Genomic DNA, 22,700 nt, shown 5'->3' with positions numbered 1-22,700 from the left:
ATCCTGTTAAGTGACAGAAGGGCTTGCTTTCCACAGAAAGGATTCAGAGCAGCAGCTCTATAGTGCTCTTTCGTTCTCCACTGCCAGAGGCTGTGCACCCTCCCTGTTTATGTTTAGGTGTCATACAAGAAATCAACCAGCATTTTTGCATTCTGCTCCCTACATTTGGACTCTCCTTTTTCCTCTTCCACCTTTCATGCCTTCCCCTCCCTCTAAGTTTCTTCAAAGCATCTGGGAGCATTTGGAAGTAATTAGACCTGAAGGGAAATGTTGGCCAGACTGGGAGACAATTACAAGTGCCAGGAACCCTGGGTGCCCTTTCTAGCCACTTTGAAGTTCATTCAGATGGTACAAAGCTCTGTTTTGCTTTGTCGGGGAAAAAATGGGAGGAAGGGAATGAGGCATGACAGGCCCATTGAAAAGGGAACAGGTTCCTGTGAACTAACAGAGAAGCAACAGAGAAGCAGAGCACTGGGGGAAGGAACACATCATCAAAGAGACCGACAAAAAGGCCTCCTCTGGACACTGCGCTTTATTACATCTACGAATCGTGCAGATGCACACATAGTTTAGGGAACAATTGTCTATACAGGGAAAATGGAAAATATGTTATTACTGTAACAAGGAACCCCAGCTTGTCCAATATGAATCACCAATCCATGGAGAAAACTTCAAATAAAATACAGCACCATGGCTACAGTGGCACTATACAGTTCATATCCAATATAAGCACAGTTCTAAACAGTAATACCCATTCCATTACAACATCTGCAGGAGGCAAAGATCAGGACTAGCACTTCCCTCTGTATACACACTAACTGCATTGCAGAGAACAGCTACTTTTCTGTGGAAGTACTCAGACCAAAGAAGAAATCTGTAGATCGAAGATCACATGAAGAGACACTTTTATGGGATTTATTTTTTTTTCTGATTATACCCATAATTACTGATGTTAATTAGGTATAGTGAAAAATAAAGCACAGAGCTTGTGGCAGAAAAACTCTGCATGCTTTCTATTAACAGATACCTGTGTTCTTCATTAAAAAGATTCTGGCAAATGAAAGCAATACAAACGCAGCAAACCAAGCAGTTCACAGGAAAAGCCTATTTGAGCTGTCGTGATATAAGTGCTTCCTCTGAACTGACTTTCCAGCCAACTATGCCCAGAATTACCAGCAGCACTAACCCTAGCCAGCAAAAAGCAGAGAAAAGTCTTGTTCTAGGCAGCACTAAGCTATAGATAAAACTGAATTAATTGTACCTTGCTGCTAGAGTTCAGGAAGCCAGACTCCACTTATCTTTGAAGGCTGAACTAGGGAGATTCGAATTTAAAAACATGGATGGAAGCAAAGTCCTTCAGAAAGATTATCTAGGAATCATCTCCCCCTCAATTCTCTATTCATATTATTTGCATGCAGGAAATCTTAAATTTAACCTCTAACCTTGCTTCTGTAGTCACAAAGCCCATAAACAGGCCTCCCACTCCTCCAAGAGATGAAACTGGCAGCTGAAATAGCAATTTTCTGTTTATAACTTATGTTCATACAGATTAGGCCTCTCCTGGGCCACCAACAATTTCTTACAAATTCTCAAGTAGTTCATCAGGAAAGAGGCACAGCTGAATGCTCATTGCACCCCAAAATGCTTCATCTCTTCCCACCTACAACACAAACATAAGACCATTAAAACACTTAACCACATAGTTTGCACTGTCATTTCTCAATAACATGATCTCATTCTATATGTTGCTGTGTTCAGACAACAGTTGGGTAGCATGGAGAAGTAGTTCTTCAGCAAGTGGAATGGTGAATACAACATAACTTCCAGGAAACAGAATTCCATCTTACATGTTACTGACATAATTATTAGAATATGTTAATAAACCTTCATACAAGCTGTTTGTGGATAACCTACATAGGTAGACAAGATGTTTTGTGCTTTATCCAGATCATCTTTACTTGGAAAAGAAAGTTCTACTCAAGTGAAACGGTTCAAGCATACTGGAAACAGGAAACAGTAAAGATACTGTTTTCCACATAATCTGCACCAGTAATCCAGTACCAGTCATAGACTCACAGAATAGTTTGGGATGGAAGGGACCTTAAATATCATCTAATTCCAACCCCCCTGCCAGGGGCAAGGACACCTTCCACTAGACCAGGTTGCACTAAGCCCCATCCAACCTGGCCTTAAACACTTCCAGGGATGGGGCATCCACAACTTTTCTGGGTAACCTGTTCTAGTGCCTCACCATTCTCATAATGAAGTATTTCTTCCTAACGTCTGATCTAAATCTACCCTCTTTTAATTTAACCACTGCCCTTTGTCCCATCAAGGACAGATCAGCTATAGCAGGGAAACACACACAGACCCACTGTTTGCAGCCTTCCAGTAATCGCTTCACACCTTATGCTATGCTGCTGGCCCCACAGAATCAAGTACTAAAATTCTAACGGGAAACTAAAATTTCGCATTATTAGCCAGGGAATTTCAGATAATGCTTCCTAGTTTTATTGCTTTTTAGGGGGGTTGACTTAGCTTTTTATTCTTTGCCACTGCATCGGAAAATGAATATTGCCAATTGTTTAATTCAGGAATGCTTTTTTCAGTTCCTTCATATTTTGTATAAATTCTCATATAAAACCACACAAACTATTGGTTGGGACTAAAACCAAGGCTGCAGTTCTCTGATGAGGAAAAAAAACATAATGGAAGTTTGGGTGCAATCTCAACTATAGAAAACCACTACTGCTCTGAAGTAAAGAGACCAACAAAAAGACCAGCTCAAAAATTAAGAGAAAGGAAAGGACTAAAACAGACTATGCCAGTAAAGGACAAAGAACTGATGGAGGTTTAACAGACTACACAGGCCATTTGTAGATAGAATGTCATGCCTATTAGTATTAGTATTTGAACTATACTGGCATAGTTAAGAACTCAGAACATTACCTCCAGAACATAGTTAAGGATGCTGCAAGCATAATGAATTAGACCTCAGGCTCAATGCAGCCTAGAAACAGCATTCAGGTGCTTCTCCAGTGAAGGCTTAAGTTTAGGTCACAAATTGGTTTGTGACTGACAAGCACTGAACCATGTATATATCCTGCAAGCCTTCCGTTGACATCTTTAAGAACAGTGTCAACATCCAAAGCATTTGACATAGAGGAGCCTGCCTTTCTGTGGAGTTCAGCAGGAGAAGAACTCTCCTCTGATTTCATGCTACCTGGCAGCTTCAGCCATTTGGGTATTTTCCCAGGGACCCTTTTCAGCATTTGTGGAGCTTCATGCACTCTTGCTGGTTCTGGTTGCTCATCAGTTTTTTTGTCACTTCCTGCTTCTGGTTCAGGTAGGGATGGAACTGTTGATTCTAAAGATGATGAGGCAGAAGGAACTAATGACTTGGACAAACATCTGAGGAGAAAATAAGCAAATTGAATTAAACTTCATTTTTTTCATAATAGCCCCATGTAAAGCCCACCTTTAAGCTTTCAAAGTCAGATTGAAAAGGCTCTTCCTTTTCGTAATAAAGACCTTAGGATTACTTTAGTCACTGAATTCCTGCTTTACAAAGAAGGATTCTATGATTCATAAGCTATGAACTCAAGTATGACTGTATGAAGGAGAAGCTGAAGTCCTAGTATCTGTCTTCAGATCATATTTCTTTTTAGAAAGATGGACTCACTTCATGCCTCCCCTCCCTGTAAAACTCATTTGCAATTCTATTCAGTCCCAACATACCTGGCCACTAATAAATCAGCTGCAGAAGGGGAAACTGCAGAGCTCAGCAGGTCCGATTTCAGGTAACAATCTGTTTAAAATGAAATCCAATGAAATACAAATGCTTGTTTGGTAACAAAGACATCAATCACCACAGAATCACATAGCTCTACAATCAGCAAATACCAGCTGTATACTAAAATCTCCTTCCACCAGCTGACAAATAAGATGCTTTTAAACTATGACAGTTTCTTTCACAAGTCAAGGTGCTCTGTTTCATCATTCAAAACTCAAGATAATGACATTTTCTTCCAGTGCTCACTGCATCTCAGAAGCTATTACGTGAAGCTGCAGCATTCTTTAATCTCTGGGACAAACAGATTCTATGCATAAACCACAGGCATCAGAGAACTGAAGGTTCAAATCTGTTCTCCCGTCTCCAGCTAGTCTACTACAACAGAAGGTCTGTAAGAGCATTTCACAGGAGGATTCTTCTATCATTCTTGTCCTCAGAGGAGATAATGCCTATTCCATAGGCTAAAAAAAATCTCACAAGAAGGGTACTATATTTACATTTGTGGTCAAGCTAACCAGTAATCAAACACAATTCTTGTGGGACCAGGCTAGCTCTGAAGAGCTTCAGCCATTCTAAATGGGAACAGTTACCAGCAATCTCAAGGATTGCCTTTTTTTTTTTTTGGGGGGGGGGGGGGGGGGGGGGGGGGGGGGGGAATCTGAATGTACAGATATAATTTTTCTCATTCTTCTATATAGGTGCAATACTATCAGCTAAAGAAGAGAGGAGGTTCACTCACCTCTGCGCTCCTCAGATCCAAAATGAATGACAGCAGCTGGAAAGAGTTTAGCCTGCAGTAAAGGGGAAAAAGACACAACTGACTGTAGATGTTTTCATGGTCCACTGTGAACGTTAGAAGCTGGTTAGACAATTATGGACAATTCAGATTAAGATCAGGTCACTGAAACATCTATAATTCAGAAGTCTGAACTTGTGTAAAGCACAGGACACTCAGATATTAAGCAAAACTGTACAATGTAGCTATTCTACTACATACAGATGATGAGACCAGTATAGCAATGTGCTCGTTGTGCTAATGACCTGCTATTTGTTTTCAATCTAGTCTAAACTGCTAGTTCCTACCTGTCAGAGTAACTGCTATATTCAAGCTTTTTTTTTTTTTTTTTTTATCCATTTAGCTCATTATGTGATCTAGGTAACTGTAGGACTGTGTAGGACTGCCTCCTTTACATCTGCATTTATCACGCAACCTTTATTTCATATCCAAATGCTATTATTGATTTTGCATTTATACATTTATCTCCAAACCAGATAAAAACAAAAGCAGAGTGTGCCCAGAACACCAGTGTGATTCCTGTTTTTCAACAACTCCTCAGTGACTATTATGTGAGATGTCAGTCAGCCAAAGCATAATTCATTTAGCATGCACTTTAATTACACTGTGACACACCTTAAAAAGAAATATACATATAGGTCATCAAACACTGAATCAAATGGAAGTATGTTACAGTATGTAAATTTATCGAGTCTGAACTTGTAAGTACTGCCACCATATTAGAATGATATGATATGCCACAGCGCCCCAGCTGACCAGATCAGCGAAAAGGTGAGAAACACTGCACATCTCACTGGGGATGGCCCCAGAAAGGTATGCACCACATTACCTTGTATCTTTCTGCCTATCTCTTCAGTAGTCCACAACAAGCAATTTCTGGTCAAAACGCACACACAACACATTAAAGAGGGTGCCCACGAGCTCATATTTTAACAGAATAAACTCCTCCTTTGTCAACCCAGAAGCTCAACAAAGCCAGACTCAATTTTTCCCTCCCTACTATTTACTATCACTCTGAAGAGACATACTCTGCAGGAAAAAAAAAAAAAAAGCAGTAACACTGTCTATAATTCTAGTTGGCAGGTCTGATACCTAGTTCCATCTGTTTGTAAATTTACCACACTGCTTTATACTTTGTTTTCCCCCATTTTAAGACGTATGTCCATCACACAAGAAGGAAGTTGCAACTGATATCCCTCAAGTTACACAAATGTAAGGAAGCAAATAGTGTCCTGTCTGTTGCAGTTCACTCTTTTTTAAATTTCAAATAGCAACAAATCAAAACAATGAAGCTTCTCAACCATATAGCTAAACAACTTACGCTCTTGCTCATTTTCTCTCACTTCCTTGTACCCATCTGCTATGTCATTGCTAAATAGCTTTGTTCAACTACCTCTGCATAAATATACAGTGAACCTAATTCAGTACAGAATATGAATTATGATCCCTGTTGAACATATTAACACATTAAATGAAATTGTACTAGTAGCTCAGATGGTGACCTCTTGAATAAATAATTCCAAAGATACAAGAAAAGAAGTTATTCTCAATTAGCCCTAAGTACAAGATCAGATTCATACTGTAGTGGAAAATAAGACAATAAGAAATAGTGATCACAATGTAGTAAAATTCAACATCACAGAAAATGAAAACATGAAAAATTAATGCAAATACTGGATTTTAGAGAGTTAATGAAATTAAGCATGTTGATTAGAGAACAAGAAGTCAGAGGCAATGAAGTAAAATTCTTAGCTGTTTAATAAACATTATTTGGAAAAGTGAGTCTCAGAAATGATATGCAGCCCTAACTGAAAAAAGGCAGAGAAGCAAGTATTAAAGCAAGCTAACAAAGTGTTGTCATTTACCCATAATTCAAAAAGAAAAGATTTTTCAACTTTGGTAACTAACACTTGTGAGGCCAATAATATGGCATGAAGCAGCAGAAAAGACTTGGGAAGGAAATTCAGAGAGTTAAAATACAACTCATGTTAAAACAGCAAAAAGTTAGAATAAGAAGTTCAGATAAAAGAAGTCCCGAAAATAATTGGTTGGTACACTACATACACATTAAAGAATGCCATTAAAAAGGAGAATTTAAATGATGATTTTGGACCAATTTCATCATTAGGGAGACTTGAAGACAAGTAAATTTGTTCTTGATCTTTTCTTTCACGAGAGACGCAGTAGTTTCAGGTCACTGTTTCATTTTAAGTTCCTTGTCAGTAAAGACTGAATGGTTGAGGTTGGAAAGGACATCTGAAAATTGTCTTGTCCAATCCCCTCTCCTAAGAGCTGGGTCTGCTACAGCACTGTTCTCAGGACCATGTCCAGTTAGCTTCTGAATATCTCCAGGGAGGGAGACTCCACAACCTACCCAGGCAACCTGCTCCGGTATTAGACCACCCTTACAGCATTTTTTTTCTTCATTTAAATGGAAGTTCCTGTAAGTTGTGTCCATTTCTTCTTGTCTTGTCCTTTCATTAGGCACCACTGAGAAGAGTCTAGCTACATCTTCCTTGCCACTTCCCATGAGGTAATTACACACATCGACAAACCCACTCCCGTCCCAGAGCCTTCTCTTTTCCAGGCATAACAACCCCAGCTCTCTCTTCCTCTCCCTGTATGTCAGATGCACCAGTCCCTTTATCATCTTTTGGTCCTTCGCTTGGCACCAGAGAAACTTGAAATCTGTGCCTGCAGTCCCACTGGTTCATTTGAGGAATCATAAAAGCAACTGCACATAAACGTGGAAGGTACATACCTATGAAATCTGCTCTTCCATTACAGCGATTATAGTATTACACCACACCCTCAAAGAAACCGAAGCAGTACAAAAACTGGAACTAAAAGATAAATTAAAAAGCTCTAAATTACCATGCCCAGATGGTACATCCAAGTGTTCTCAAGGAACTGCAGAGTAGTAGATTCAAAATTAAGCTTCTTATTAAAAACAGACACTGCTGCAAGCACAGGCTTGTATTTTAAAAAAGGGCTGAAAGTGACATGTAGATTAATATGACATGGTGTAACCAGCTGTACACCAGCAAGGATTCTGAAGGAAAAAAATAAATCTTATTATTGGAACTAACATGTCAGTGTAATATTACATAAAGAAGTATTTTTTAATGTTTCAGAAGACCTTTTATTTTCAGAGACAGATAAAGAAGCCAAATCACAGCGTAGAAGAGTTAAGGACTGTCACAGCTAGCAACTATCAGGGAGACAGAAGACATTGACTGATGGTCTACATTTACCCCAACAAAACAGTAATACTAAATTTCTTCTCTTGAAGAAACCAAACCAAAAAAAAAAAAAAAAGAAAAAAGCCCACAACACCACCTACCTGTCCCTCTTCATACCATCAATACATACTTAGAAACCATGCATGGCAGGCTGCCTGCTCTCGAGTCTTCTTGATCCTCTGTTGCCATCATCAGCACAGTCAGGATACTAGAACTGATGGTATCTGGAGTTGATCCAGCAGCACAATTACAAGAAGTCAGACAAACCCTGATCTCTGCTGGGGAGTCTGGATTCCTACCTAGTACAGAGACTAATAAAAACGTATGAACTGCAGACAAATTGAAACAGCTTCACTTATCTTCCCGACTACAAATGTCAAATGAGTATTTGGCATTATAAATGCAAAAGTTTTTGGACTTTAATCCAAAAGGCTCAGGAGACTTTCACATGTAGTATGGCCCACATTTTAGACTGAAGCAGGAGAGATATCCCTCAGTCTACTCCAAGCCTCAGCTCCTGCCTAAGTAGCCAGGAATCTTCACATCCTTGAACTGACATTTTACCAGAAATCATTATTTATTAGGTCTTTTAACGTGTCATTCCTCATTCAACAGGGTTGCCTGCTCCAATCAGAAAGACAGCTCTCCATAAACTTTTTAATTAAGAAGTGCCAGACAGTTTAGAAACCCCCAGAGAAGACTCTTGCAAGTTGCAAGAGCTTTGATGTTTCCACTGCATTTGTCTGAAGGGATACCTCTATTTAGGAAATGGGTGGCTTCAAAAGGAGTCCCTCAACACTCCCTCCCCAAACACACATACACTCAAGCCCTTTTACACACAACATCCTTTTCATGAAGGCTGCAAGTTGGAAAATTAGGTTTTTGTAGCGTGTTAGTGCTGGAATTTTTTAATAACCTCCCCTCTCTCTTTTTCCTCTCCCACCCAATTATCTCGGTAAATAATTAACATTCTGAAGGAGATAAGTAAGCACAGCATCTCAGAGCTCAAAGCCCTTTAGTTCAAAGCCCTGTTCTTTTCTCTTCCTTTCCCTGCTGCCACCACCAAAACTTCCTTGTCAATCAAGCTCTGGGCACACACATCAAAGCTTCATGTGGGAATGGCCCCAAGAGGTCAGAGAAAATTCATGGCAGGGCCTGCATGAGGCACAAAGAGAGAGAGCAACAGACCAAGAGCTAGACAGACATACTAACCACACAAGCACACAAACAGAATGTGCCCCAGTATAAACTTCTACGCTGTTTACTCACAAGTTGACAAATAACCGTAGTTCTAAATTTCAGGCTCCACCGCCACAACCATTTCCAACTGCTGGCAAAACATCAGTCCAAATGCTTCAGTTCAAAATCATTTAATTGAAAGACACTTAAAGGCACTAGAGAGCAGCTCACAAGTATACAAAATGCAACCTCCTTCCCATGGCTCACTTCCCTCCATCACTACCCCTTCCTAGGGCTCAGCCAAGACAGAGTCCCATCTTGCCAAATTTATATTCAGTAAGTTCTTTTTCTTCAATTCTTTCTTAAGAATAATGGTTCATTCATACCATCCTTTGTCGAGTTTCCTTACCGCAGAATTCTCAGGTGTCATTCCTATTTCAGTACTTATTAAGGGTTCAGCACAGAAAACAGTTAGCTACATCTCACTGATCATCCCAGTAATTCTCCAGCCAGTCACCTGTAGGACAAACGCCACCTGAGAGTTTTTTGGAACACAAAAGTATTTAAACCACTACCAATTTCACATTAAAAATATATACATACACTCAGAGTGGAATATAACTCCACTAGCCAAACAATGTCTTGGCATAAAGATAAGAAGGTTTTAGGATCTCCAGTCCAGGAAAACATACAACCCCAGAGTTGGACCCTTTAGTACTCCCATACGCTGCTAAGGATGCAAGAATCAAATACGGTGTAGAACATTATCTGAAACCTACATTCACAAGTCAGCTGCTATTTCTTCATTTGCATTTGTTCTAATGCACGTATCAATGTCCCTACAAGAATGTTGCAGTTCTTAAACTCACAGTGTAGGACTCTTTTAATATCTGTGAACCAAGAGGAATTTAGAAACCTATAACAGTTACACTGAGCCTAGCAGATTGACCAAATGAATCTCAGGTTGTTTGAAACAAATATTAAAAAAAAACCATATCCATTCAGCTATATGCCAAGAATTACTACAAGTCAAGAGCTAGCTATTGCGCTCAAATATACAGCATTTCTCTTCCTTGATGCTTTGATTTTCACCCAAAGTACAATGTCATTCTTACTGGGAAAATTAAATACAGCTAGATTACTGTTACTGCAACAGCACTCAGAAATCCAATTGGAAATGGTGTCCCATTGTGCACTTTATGTCTTAGAATCATTGAGGTTGGAAAAGACCTCTAAGATCATGTAGTCCAACCTTTAACCTAGTACTAAAGTCCACCACTATACCATGCTGCTAAGTTCTAAATCTACATGTTTCTTGAAGACCTTCAGGAATGGCGACTCAAGCACTTCCCTGGGCAGACTATTCCAATGCCACACATCTATATATTTATGTTCATATAAATGGAAAGAAAAGTAACGTGCAAAGTAAATTAAATAAAAATGTGAGAAAGTACAATTGCTATTTTTTGTACTGATGAAAACCTGAGATTTAATGAGACTAAGTAACTTATTCAAAGTCACACAGAATGGCAGTAGTAGAAATTTTACATATATATATATATATATATATATATATATACACACACACACACACGTATACATACACGTATTTCCCATCCAGGGTCTTAGTCACAGTCACTGATGAGGCAAGAAGCACAGGAACCAGTGTTCTGCTTACCAACCTCCCCATTTAAAGAGTATCATTACAAACAATTCCTCAGGTTTTAAAAAGATCTCAGTAACAGAGCTTCATCAATATGCTTAGTTACAGTTACAGATGTTTAAATGAATACTTTCAATTTCTTAAAGCTGAAGATCAGCCTGTTACTCACAAAGCCACATTTAGTCAAACTGTAGCTACAGTAACTCAAAGTTTTATTTCAGACACTCAGGGTGAACTTACTCAGATACCACAGTGGTGAGTGTGGTTTATGACAGCAGGGCATCCTGGTTGTAGAGTGGTATGTTAGGTCTGCTGGATCTTGCATTCCATGACAAAAATATCTACACCAGAACAGCATTCCCCTGTATATCACAGAGCAGAAAAAATTCTGCTTTCTTTTATTGCATGTTTTCGTAACTTGTTCTCTGAAGCACAGAAAAGGTTTCAGGCAGTACCGTCCCAAACAATGTCTCAATACTTCCCCCTTCAGTGGTCATTTCCAGACACACAAATTCAAAAAAAATCCTAGAATTGAGTACTGCAAAATATGTACATTGTTACCATGCAGTTATTCTGTTCACAGACAGAACGATGCTTTCAAATCAGGCAGAGACTGCTAAGGGGAACTTGCAGCTGCCAGAATGAAGCATTCTTTCCGTTACATGATCTGAAAAGATTAGAGTGCCACAGGTCTGCTGTTAGTTTGATCTTAAAAGATGAATAAGAAAATAAGCACTTCAAAGGAACACGCACATGGAAGGAGAAATCCAAGCTACCAACATGAAATACTGCACAGTACACACACCCCAAACACATAAACTAGCACTTGGAAAATTCAGCCGGAAAGCCGGTGGATCAAAAGCTTCTCCAGCAAGACTGCAAAGCATCGCTGAAATAGAAATAAACACCACAGTCATGGTGAAAGGGGCAAACTGACTAAGTGGTTCTTGTTTATAACCTGAGAACAAAGCTTCTCAATGTGGACTGCAACTGCGAAAGAAGATGGATATTCTGCAGCCAATACAGGGGAAATCTGATCCAGCTTGAACAGGGGATCTTTAAAATTCATAAGGCAAAGATAAGACTTGAAAGCACTATTTTGAGAAGGCTACTTAGAAAGAAATCCAGGTATAAAGAGTGTTCATTGAGCCCTTGAGCTGAGATCAGAAAGACTTGGCCTCCAAAATTAATAGTAGAAGAGAGAACGTTTTTGGCAGAATTTCTACTCTAAAATAAGTCGCCCAAGGAAGGCCTCATCCTTACTGCAGTGTCTAGCCTTAATCAAAGCCAGCATAAGAAACAAGTATGTACAGACATTACGAGTATGGTAATGAACAAGAACTAGCAAGACCTCCTATCTGGAGGTAGTATTAATAACAAAATTTAGTTAGATGAGAAAATCCAGAATGAATAAGTAAAGGGCTAAAACCTCACATAGGAAGGCGAATGCCATCCTCTGCTCTGGATGAATTTCACTACTAATTGCAATTTTCTTTGTTAGTGAGTAGGGTAAATGCAAGACCTGCCACTGGAAATACCTCTGACAGACTGACTCTGATGAAGTTTTTTTTTTTTTTTTTTTAATGAAACTGCATTCAGACTCTTGCCAAAAGCACAGAAGGCTTCACACTGCCTGTCATAATCTGCTTCACTAAACAAAATGCCAGACGTTGCCCAAAATGGCATTAACAAATAGGATATGGAAACAGAACCGAAGGCAAAAAAAGGAACAAACAGCTCCTCTGGATTCCTGCCCACGGTATATGCCAGAGGAAACACTTGGTGCACTCTAAGATCTGATTAGAAAATCTAAATATTTATGTGGAAGTGTGTGGATTCCTTTAGCTTCTCTAAAGACAGAAGATGGCTTCTTGCCCTCTTTACTGTTTTGACTTTTCCAGTGGCTGGTATTCTTATATTCTGCTAACTCTTTCCTAGTATTAACTCCACAATCAATTACTCTTTCTACTAAAGTCCCCAGATGAACACTACTCAAGTGCCTGTCCCTGAGAGGAGAAAGAAAGAGAAGAGCAACTCTGAAAATTCAGCTTGGCTAGCTTAGGAAAGCACAAACACGCAACCAGAGCTATAAGAAACTCGAGGCCAAGTGCTACAACGGGGAAGCCTGCAGTTGATCAGTTCTGGAGAGCAGAACTTATAAAACACTTCAAGGGGCATGAGGATAAGGAAGCTGGTGAAAACAGCAGTAACAACAACAACAACAAAAATCAAAGTAATGCCTTGAAGTCTTCTTCATGGATTCTAAAAACACACTGCTGCCAATCTGCATGCTCACTAAATTGTAAATACACATTTCAGGAGAATTTACTTCAGACAGTTCTTTCAGCCCAAGTATCTTAGCAAACAAGTTGACAATATTTTTCTTTTTTCCTGGTTCTGCTTACTGCATAATGGCTCTCCTTTCATTATGAGAAATCAGATTAAGGAATGCAGTTCCAATCTTATCAGCCTGAACATAGTGAGGGGGCTGAGAAAGCAGAAATACTGATAATATGGTACTTCAACAAGTTGCAGTCATTTATAGATATCTGAACACTCAAATATGCTCACATTACTACCTCAGACACCATGTACTCTTTCTTGTAGACAGCATCACAGCAGCCTGAAAACTGGAGAATAACCTACTGCTAGCATAAGGCCTAAGGTACAATTCTGAATCATGCCTGACATTGGACAAACAATCCCAAACAACCAATTCCCAGTCATACCACAGAAGAAGGAACTCTACCGGCAACAGTTTGTTCCTAAAACATCCAGGCTGGCAGCAGTCAATAACCAGAACACTCTGTTGGGGCTTAAGCAGTCTCTGCCTCTGATAGTCTCAACAATGACCGTAAGTTTCTAGAAAATCCTTTTAAAGTTCACCAAGAGAATTTCCATATCCTTGGATGATGACGTTTGAGTTCCCTATGCACCAAAGCATCTCTCAAAGAGAAGGAGAAAACAGAAGGCAGTTAAACAGCCCACAACTAAACTGAAGGGAAGAAATAAAGGGATACTACCTAAAAGGTAATATTAATAGTTCACTGGTGTTTAGACATGATAGCATCATGTATTTTGAGAAGACAGGAGGCAACCTAGAAAACCAAGAATGGACTGTGCAGAAGCCATAAGCCAATCTATTCCTCTACTCTTTGGTTTTCTAATTTTCTGTTTCTAAACAGTTTAAGCACCATGTTTGGGGAACAACAATCTAAAAAGTTTCTGAGAGCTAAAGGAGAACAAAGCACTTTAAGACACGAAAAATCATTTATGAGAGAATAATTAGACAAAATCTCATGTTGGAAAGTAAAGACAAGGTTAAAAACTTTTAAAGTTAAACGCTTTAAAAAAAGTACAGAATTGCTAGATACAGCATGGTAGTACACGTTTTGGAAGATCTGTTCTGAATAGAAACAGATTTCTAGTCATCTAAGAAATATCCTATTAGAACGAAGTGTCAGGTTATATGCGTACATGTTTGCAAAAGAACTGCATCAGCTGCAAAACATTCCAGGAAGCTATTGCTAACTCCACTGTCAGAGCACCTGGAGTAAAAGCCATCAATTTTGGAGGTTACATGACACAAACTGACAAACATAAAGAGCTCTAATACCAATAAAGACAACCTCCCTTCTCAATCTTTCACACAGCCATAAAAAAAGAGATACCATAACAGCTTGAGAAATTAGCTACCCATGCTCCCTTTCCCTATGATGTGTGGAAGAACCCCACATTCCACATCATTAATGTACGCATTCTAGTGTATCAAAACAGTGTTATTCCAGAACAAGCTCTCATAGCACAGAGATAAGTACTGCACGGTCACCTTAGCATAAAAGCTCCTCTTCTCCAAGCCTGGAAGCTGCACTTCTTCCTTTTTTTTTTTTTTTGTAACCTAACCGTATGTTTTCTGTCTTCACAGATCAAATTTGCTTTTTAATCTCTTTCCTTCCAGATAGCAGAAATAGAAGGGGAGCTCTGAGTAAAGTACAAAAGGCTTCCCTTCTGCAGACCACACGATGCCTGAAAGGGGCAAAGCCTTCAACTAACCCACCCATACAGAGCCCAATCCCATCTAGTGCAGGACCAGGCACTGTAGTCTGTCCTCAACCTTACAACAGTTGTGAAATTGATACTGACCCACACAAACTTCTTCCCAGACTGAGGATTTCACAGTTTGAAAGACACTAGAAACATGCTAGCAGTAAGCAAGTCCTGTCCCCAGTGCTGCCCCACCTGGCCCAACACCAGAAGTAACTCCCCTCTGGCTCCTGGCACCGAGATGCATATGAAGTCCAAGGCATTTTTCCCCACACATGCATCCCTACATTTGTATATACTGAGACAGCTGATTAAGAAAATTATCAAAGTCATGCAACTGTTAGATAATGCAATGATGATCTTTTCATAAGGTCATGGTCTAATCCCTAAAATCTCGTGCTTAAGATACTTTTATGTGCATTCCACGTTTTCAAGCAAGTGATTCCATGTATTCAGATTATGCTTAAAAACATCCTTTTTTCTTTAATTATGCCCAAATTCGCAACACAATCACATTCTAATTACACTTTACTTAGAGTGCACTGTAACTATATGTTGCATGAAAAAAAACAATTTTCAACTTTGAATTTGCCACCCTTTATTTTAATTGGATGGTCTGCTTTTATGTTGACACAGAGGAAGTTAGAAATGAGAAAGATGATTCCTTAAAACAGTCCATTTGCAGGAGAACTTTCAGCTTTAGAATGCTGTATCTTGAACAATCACAGTTTTGTACTAATGCAAAGGTGCAAAACCTTGACATGTGATATTGCAAGTAGTTAAACCTCAAGAAAACCATCATAAATTGAAGGTGCTTGACATTAAAAATGATCAGGATCTTTATCAAGCTGTCAGTTCTAAACAGATCTAGAAGAGACTAGGCTCTAAAGCAAAAAGTCTTTACAGTGCAGTAATATAGTACATTTTTATATATTTCAAGAAGCTGTCTTAAGGAATGAATTCCACAATAAACGTCACAACTTGGGAACTGGGAAATTGCCACACAAGTAACAAGCACAAGTAACGGTGCCAGGTGCCAAATGAAGACTTTAACATAGACAATTAAAATTCCTGCCACAACATTTCTGATTCAAACACAGGGAAAAGTAATTATTTCTTTGGTGTTTCACTGAACAAGTTATGTTTTGGAAGAGGTCCAGAGAAACAACAGATGTATGCTGAAAAAGAAAATAAAAGAACATTCTTGCTTGGGGGGGGGGGGGGGGGAGTTGGCGGAATAAAGGGAAACAGAGGATTTTGAAGTTTATTTAGAAGATGGACCAAAGGTAACAGAAGAGACCAGAGACATCAGAGGATATATGGAATAGAAAGCAGGTAAGGGCCAGCAAAGAAGGTGATGCATTCAGTGTGAAATGCAAAAAAAGCTTCTCCTATGGTGAATGAGCGCAGCATACAAAGGATTTAGATGCTAACTAAAGAAAAGGAAGAGAACAGTCACAGGTGATTTTAAGGTGATACAGATAGGCACATGAGCAGACAGGATACTTTCCAACAGTGACTGAGAACAACAGAAGAAAGCAGCATCCAGAAGTGAAGTACCTAGATCTCAAAGAGGCAAAAAAATATCCAAGAGAAAATGAACCGTGAACCAAAAATGAGGAAAAGGTTAATTACAGAGGTAGAACTTGAGTCTTCAGCATCTAGGAGGTACAATAAAAATGGCAAACTAAATTCATGGGATTCTAGATGAAAATGTGGCATATGGAAAAAAAACAATTCTTGCAGAGAAACTCAAATGAAGCATTATATTTTGAAGGAACACATGATAAGTCAGAGGCTAAGACAGGAAACCTTGGGAGGCATCTCAGCCAAATCTCAGGAAAGGACAAAAACACCCATTTTATGCAGGAGACATCTGCTGGTGAGAGCTGCAGAGAGACTTCAGAATGTTGAAAAAAAGCTTTCCAACAAGCATCTTAAAAAATGTTTTTAAAGGAACTCTAGGTGAGGGATGTGTTCACACATGACAGCTTAGGACACAGAGGGGAGCAGGAGGGCAGAGAGTAGTGTGCATGTGCCATTTCAGACCAGTTTGTACTAGTCACAGCTCTGAGGCTGCTTCCCTTGCCTCAGAACAGCTAGCAAGTGCAGAACATTTTTTTTTTTTTTATTACCATCTGCTCTTCCTCTGAATGTTTTCCAAATGTATTATTAGCAATGCAACCATAACCAGTTTCCTTTTCCTGGGGTTTCTCAGAAATCTGAAGACAAAATTTGTCTTTTGCATTTCCCATCATGGTTACCATGTGGGACTTGAGACAGTGTTTTGGGTGGCAGATGTGGATGAGATGGCACAAGTCAGAGGAAGCTGGAAGGAACTGCCTTCATGCCTGAGTGGCAAAACCTCCTGTTTCAAAGACACAACGTGTTTTCCACTGGTATTTTTGTTATTAAGTAAAATATACAAAAGGGCTTTGAAAAGAAAAATGATTTTTCTCCCCACCCACCATGGTATTATGCCTTACGAACACATATGCTGTTCCATTCCTGTCTGGCAGGAGAAGCACTGCCATGCACGCAGCACATTCAAACAGATGCCATGCTCAAGTAGAGAGTAGGAAGGCTGATAAAAACAGAGCAGTCCTCAGGCTGTGCAGAGGCTAAGAGCTACTGCACACAGGGTTCCTGAACCACAGAACCAAACAGGGCTGTGATCCCCAAGATGCTCAGGACTCTCTAGGAAGTTATACCTCTCACAGGTATTGTGACAATAGAAAGAACTCTGACATAACAAAACCACTCCCAAACTGTCAAATTTCAGCCACGAATTCTTAACATGGTTATTAGGAAGAGGGGAGACTTCCCACTGAACACAGTGATCCACACTTTGCCTCCCTGAACCTTCAATAGCCTATGATCAGCTACATTTGTATTGCACCCACACGGCCCGGTCAGGAAGTTGTGGAATTTGGAAAGCTCCATTACAAACAACTTCAGAGACATACTAAACCCTACCTAACTCACCATGCTGCCTAAAAGGTCCCTTTTTCTATCCCTCTCCTGCCTCCCTGCTGCTCTGCTCCCTTAGGGGCATCAAGCTAAAACTCCCACTGCAGTCTGCTTGACCATCCACTCTGCAAGTGAGCTTCAGTCCATTGCTACAAATGTCTACAAATCTCTGAATGACAGCATGTTTTAAACATGGTGAGGCCGTGGGAAAGTGGCTTGCAAAAATTAATCCATCAGTCTCTTTTTAGCACGCGCGATTTACAGAGCCCCGAGTCTCTAGCCAGGGACTTCAAGACCACCTTATATGACATTTGCAAAAGCATCCAGGAATATAGATTTGACAAATTAAAGTCTCATCTAGTGATTTCCAAAAAGGTCAGATTTGTGTCTAATATAGCCTCTACCTCCTGCTGTACCTATCCAAATCCAGTGTTACTAGGCCAACTACAGATACAACAAACTGTCATTAACTCAGCTCTTGTAATAATGTTTTAAGGTTAAATACGGCTTGGACTTCATAAAGGCACTGAGCGTATGTATACAACAACATGAACCCCCACCCCCACGCCCGTAACAACAAAAGTGCACCTTCCTGCACAAGGTGGACCTCTTCTGGTGAGGAGCTTGTGCTCTGAAACACCTTGTTCCACTAGTCTTGGCTAAGCAGAAGTCTACATGGATCATAACACTACACAGCTTCTTTTTAAAGTAACTAAAGCACATGACAGTGAGGGAAAGCAGCAAGTCAGAGAATCAGAGAGTGAGTCCTTACCTCAAAGAGCGTCAAACTTTCATTATTCAAGATGACTCTGGGAGGTGCGATAACTGAAGTTAAAAAAACAAGTTACAAAACAGGACCATCCAGCAACCAAAACAATAAACACAGCAGGTATGGGAGGGATTACTGCTTTTTTCTTTTTCTTCATTTGTTTTTTTGGGAGAAAAAAGTGACACTTTCACACCGCCAACACAGGCTTCTTATTAGGCAGAAGCATAATGTGGCTAAGTGAGCAGATTATACCTCCTTTGCATTTTGAGGCCACATTTAGGGAAAAAAATCCCTCCCCAGGTCATCTCTCATGGCATCACAAGATCCCATACACATCAAAGCTACGAATAGACTTTGTAAAGTAAGGTCAAATATTACCAACAGCACACTCACACAAATAAAATGGCAAATCTGCATCTGCAAGATGGCTTCTTACAAAGTCTCTCAAAATGCCAACTGTAAAAGAAGGAGAGAAAGGTTTGCTGAATTACATTTGTTTCTTCAGATGCTGGGCAGAAGGGCTAATCTGTTTCTCCAGAACTGCCCTCTACGACATCTGCATATCACCTTTTGCTCCACTCAGCTGTACCATCTTCAGTACACTACACCCATTACCATTACAAATTTCTTAGAGAAAAAAATTAGACATGTTTGTCCCCTGGCAAAAATCTAAGTATGGCAGTGAAGTTCTTCCTAGGAAATTCAATAGCAGCTGCAAGATTTTCAGAGTAGCCAAGTGAGACACTAGTAGCTAGTTATTAGGTTTTCTTCCACAGAAAAACATCAAAAAACAGCATCTCCGCCATCTCAGAATACGAGGCTCTAAATCAATAACAGTAAGGGTTACACTGTATGCAGTCTAACTTACTACCTTTTCTGAAATGATAGAGGCAGAAAGGTCCAGCCCGTTATCCTTATTACAGTAGGTAAATCTTGTTTTCTCCTTTTTTTCCCCACATGGGGAGGGGGTTTTGTGGGTTGTTTTTTTGTGTGCATCTTTTGTTGTTTGTTGTTGGTGGTGGTTTCCTCCCTGCCCCCCGCCCCCCACCCCACCCCACCCCAAAAAAAAATTAAGCTTTGACACAGAGGAAGCATGCAAACTTTTCTCTTGCTCCACCAAGACTTCATTTACGGACTCTCTCTGAAAAAAAAATAACTCAGTAACACACCATTTCGACCCAAATAATGGGAAATCAAGTGGAACACTTTCCTGAGCACAAATATTTTGCCATCAAACAGCCTGACAGTCTCCATCAAGTAGTTCTGGAAATAAACTCCCCTTAAGTAAGGTAAATACCCCAGACTCCCTCCTCATCCAGCTCAGGGATAAGGACAGTATAACTAGCTACAGCTGCTTTTTCAGAGCACCATTCCTCCCCTGGACAGCAGACAGATCATTCCAGAACCACTCCTTTTTTGTCATGCAACTATCCAACAAGGAGAGAGGTTAGCTGCACACACACAGACTGAAGCAGAGATACCTCTTACCAGTTTCACTAGGTCGGAAGAACCCTTGTAGAACGTGACGGTCTGGGAAATGGACTCTCAACACTACCTAGTCAAAGGCAAAGCACATTAGGTTAGTTGCATAAAGCTATTGGTAAGGCATACCCTTGGCTTCAAATTTGTGAGCAAGTTTCTTTTTAAAATAGGGAGATTTGAACTATTTACTCTACATGGGCAAAATAACATACAGGCTAGCAATTGCTGTGCAGCTCCTTGGGCTGTCTGTCTTTCAAAGACTAAGAGAGTTGATCTATAGAAACACTATAATGTACAATGCAGCAGCATTTATTCAGGGAGAAGGAGCTCCTTGTGCTAAGTGATGCTCAAATGAAGTATGAAGTCACTCTATATCCTTAACACAGACAGGTACGGGCAAAAGCATCCATAGCAGCAGGAATCCTCCCAGTCAGACAGTCCCCAGGCAGTACATCTGAGTAAATTAGAATTGTACTATTCTATTTCCAGTGTTGGTTAGACAGCACCTAACTTGAGAACTTCATCTGTTATTACTTTGCAATAAGAAAGAAGACAAAAACTGCATTACGATCGTATTTATAGAGCGAGATATCTCCAGTCCGTAACATCATTTACCCTGTAATGAGACATTACTGAATCTTAAGAGTCAGACATACTGATGTGTGCACATATAAGGGTTTTGAACCATCATGTGGAATAAAAGGACCTGTACTCCCTGCCTCTCAACCACACCATTACAGGCCAGCTGATTTTACGTGGTACCACTGTTATGCAAGTCCCACAAACAATTAACAAGGACACAAATTTGAAAAGTCCTCCTGTAAGTAACTGAAGATCCTGTTGTTCTCAACTGGTTTCCAAAGCTACTTAATTCCCAAGTTTGGACTAGCCAAAAGGACTGGAAAAAGAACAAAGGCTACCTTTGGGTAACGTTCTATCTTTTCTTTCATCTGAGCCTCCCTCAAAGAGCTGGTCAGCAGTGGAGCTTCTTCCAGGCGTTTCCTAGATACATGGGAAGATGACAAGCTGTCACTTCTGTAATTTTAAGATATATTTTGATATTATTAAGAAAGCATTAAGTCCAAGCAGGGCTGATGAAAACTGCTCAATTGTTCCACGTATCCCTCACAGCAGTTTCCCCACCTCTCACAGCAAATTAACAGGTTAATTAATCAGCAACAGAGAAACAAAACAAAAATGGTAAGTTTCAGATCATTCAAGAAATGGCATTGTAGGCTGGTCTTTTAAAAGGAGTAGTAGGTGCAAAAAAGATCTGCCAGTATTTGCAATGAAACAGTACATTCAGGAAAAACATGTATTTTTAGCTCTAAATAAAAAAGCAAGCTTAGATCCAACAGATCCCTTTCAATCTCATGTTCAGCTGTAGATCTTTTTCCTTGTTTGCACTTAATTCCAGATAACTCATTTACTAGACTAAATTTTGGTGAAATATTTGATCATATAATTAAAATTTAGCACAACTATTTGAAAGCTCTCTCTTATACCTCAACAGTTTGAACCTCTTTAAACATACTTTTTTTTTTTTTTTTTGAGTCATCAAGGTATCTCAGGAACAGCTGCTGAACAAAACAACTACAGGTTTACTTCACCAATTGTACCCAGAACTGTCAGCCGGTACACCACATTCAAAGGTGCTCTGAAAGTGTTACTCTGAATTTGAAAAACAAACATGAAATTAACCTGCTCCATTTTTTCTTTGTGTACCAATTTCTGATTCACACCAATTCTTGGCTCTTTATGAAATTAGAGTTAAATTCTAACTGCACTTAAAGCATTGCATTGCATGCAGCTAGTTCTGGGTAAGATTCACCACCTTAAATAAGAAGCCAAATGATATCAGTTTCATGTGCAACTTGCCTTTATTTTTATCCCTGGCTGCAAGGGAAAAAAAGGATTACAAGCATCAGCGAATTTGGAAATGATGTCTTTTTTGAGGGGGCTGAATTCCAGTAACCCCCAACCAAATGACCCTACATTTGTACCACTAACTATTCCAGACCCACAAGTGGCAGAGCAATTTTCAGGCCAATCTGTGTATACATGAGGATTTCAGAGGCCTTGCGGGGGGGGGTGGGGTGGGGGTGGAATAGCTCTAAGTAAGAAGTTCAGCTCAGTCTTGGCTATAGTGCAAAGTAAGCTGTCCCAAAGTTTAAGTTTCATGGAATACTTGTAAAGTTTAAAAGAAAGTTGTGATCCTCTTGAAAATAAATACATTAATGAAATTAATTTCTTTAAGGACACATTGACAGCAAAATGGTGGTGTGATAGGGAGACAAACGTTACCTTAACCTGAGTTTTTAGTTCAGAACTGGAATTTAAGTACAATGAAGTCATGAATATTCAACAGCAAGCTACTTGAACAGTGTCTTCCTATAGTTCTTCCCTCTCTCCGTGTGTGTCCCAAACATTCTCACATCTTGCTTTGTGGTTAAGCTTAATTTTACATTATTTCCATTTGGGTAATCTCTCAAAGTTGGTCTTTTCTGATGAGGTCTAATAAAAGTTTAATGCTGTTTCTTAAAATACATGGTTTTTCTTACTGGCTGAAAAAGCTAGTAGCTGTTAATGATGTCATAAAATCAGAATGGTTTGGAAGGGATCTTAAATATCATCTAATTCCAAGCCCCCAGCCATGGGCAGGGACACCTTCCACTAGACCAGGTTGCCTAACGCCCTGCCCAACCTGGTCTCACACACTTCCAGGGATGGGACATCAACAGCTTCTCTGGGCAACCTGTTTC

The 22,700-nt window shown here is 39.7% G+C and overlaps 1 protein-coding gene and 1 long non-coding RNA gene across 9 annotated transcripts in view; one reads left to right on the top strand and one right to left on the bottom strand.

The window, feature by feature from the left end:
* Positions 1-514: 514 nt before the first annotated feature.
* ASPSCR1 (ASPSCR1 tether for SLC2A4, UBX domain containing) overlaps positions 515-22,700 on the bottom strand; it is a 53,765-nt gene continuing 31,579 nt past the window's right edge. For 7 of the 8 annotated variants that reach the window (XM_083804700.1, XM_083804701.1, XM_083804699.1 and 4 more), the window contains 7 exons: positions 20,859-20,940; positions 19,945-20,011; positions 18,850-18,912; positions 18,460-18,512; positions 4,533-4,584; positions 3,739-3,808; positions 515-3,411 (listed from right to left, as the gene is read on the bottom strand). In XM_083804700.1, the coding sequence (XP_083660826.1) occupies positions 3,024-3,411; positions 3,739-3,808; positions 4,533-4,584; positions 18,460-18,512; positions 18,850-18,912; positions 19,945-20,011; positions 20,859-20,940 (775 nt within the window). In that variant the 3' untranslated portion in view covers positions 515-3,023. The remainder of the gene's footprint in view (positions 3,412-3,738; positions 3,809-4,532; positions 4,585-18,459; positions 18,513-18,849; positions 18,913-19,944; positions 20,012-20,858; positions 20,941-22,700) is intronic. The other variant, XM_083804695.1, reaches the window with a different exon arrangement.
* LOC310883828 lies at positions 3,817-18,512 on the top strand. Its single transcript, XR_014573886.1, has 2 exons — positions 3,817-4,180; positions 4,492-18,512. It is a non-coding gene; the product is annotated as an uncharacterized lncRNA (long non-coding RNA).

This window comes from Anser anser (genome assembly GCF_964211835.1).
Source record: "Anser anser genome assembly, chromosome: 19".
NCBI lineage: Eukaryota > Metazoa > Chordata > Aves > Anseriformes > Anatidae > Anser > Anser anser.
This window is presented reverse-complemented; position numbering and strand designations above follow the sequence as displayed.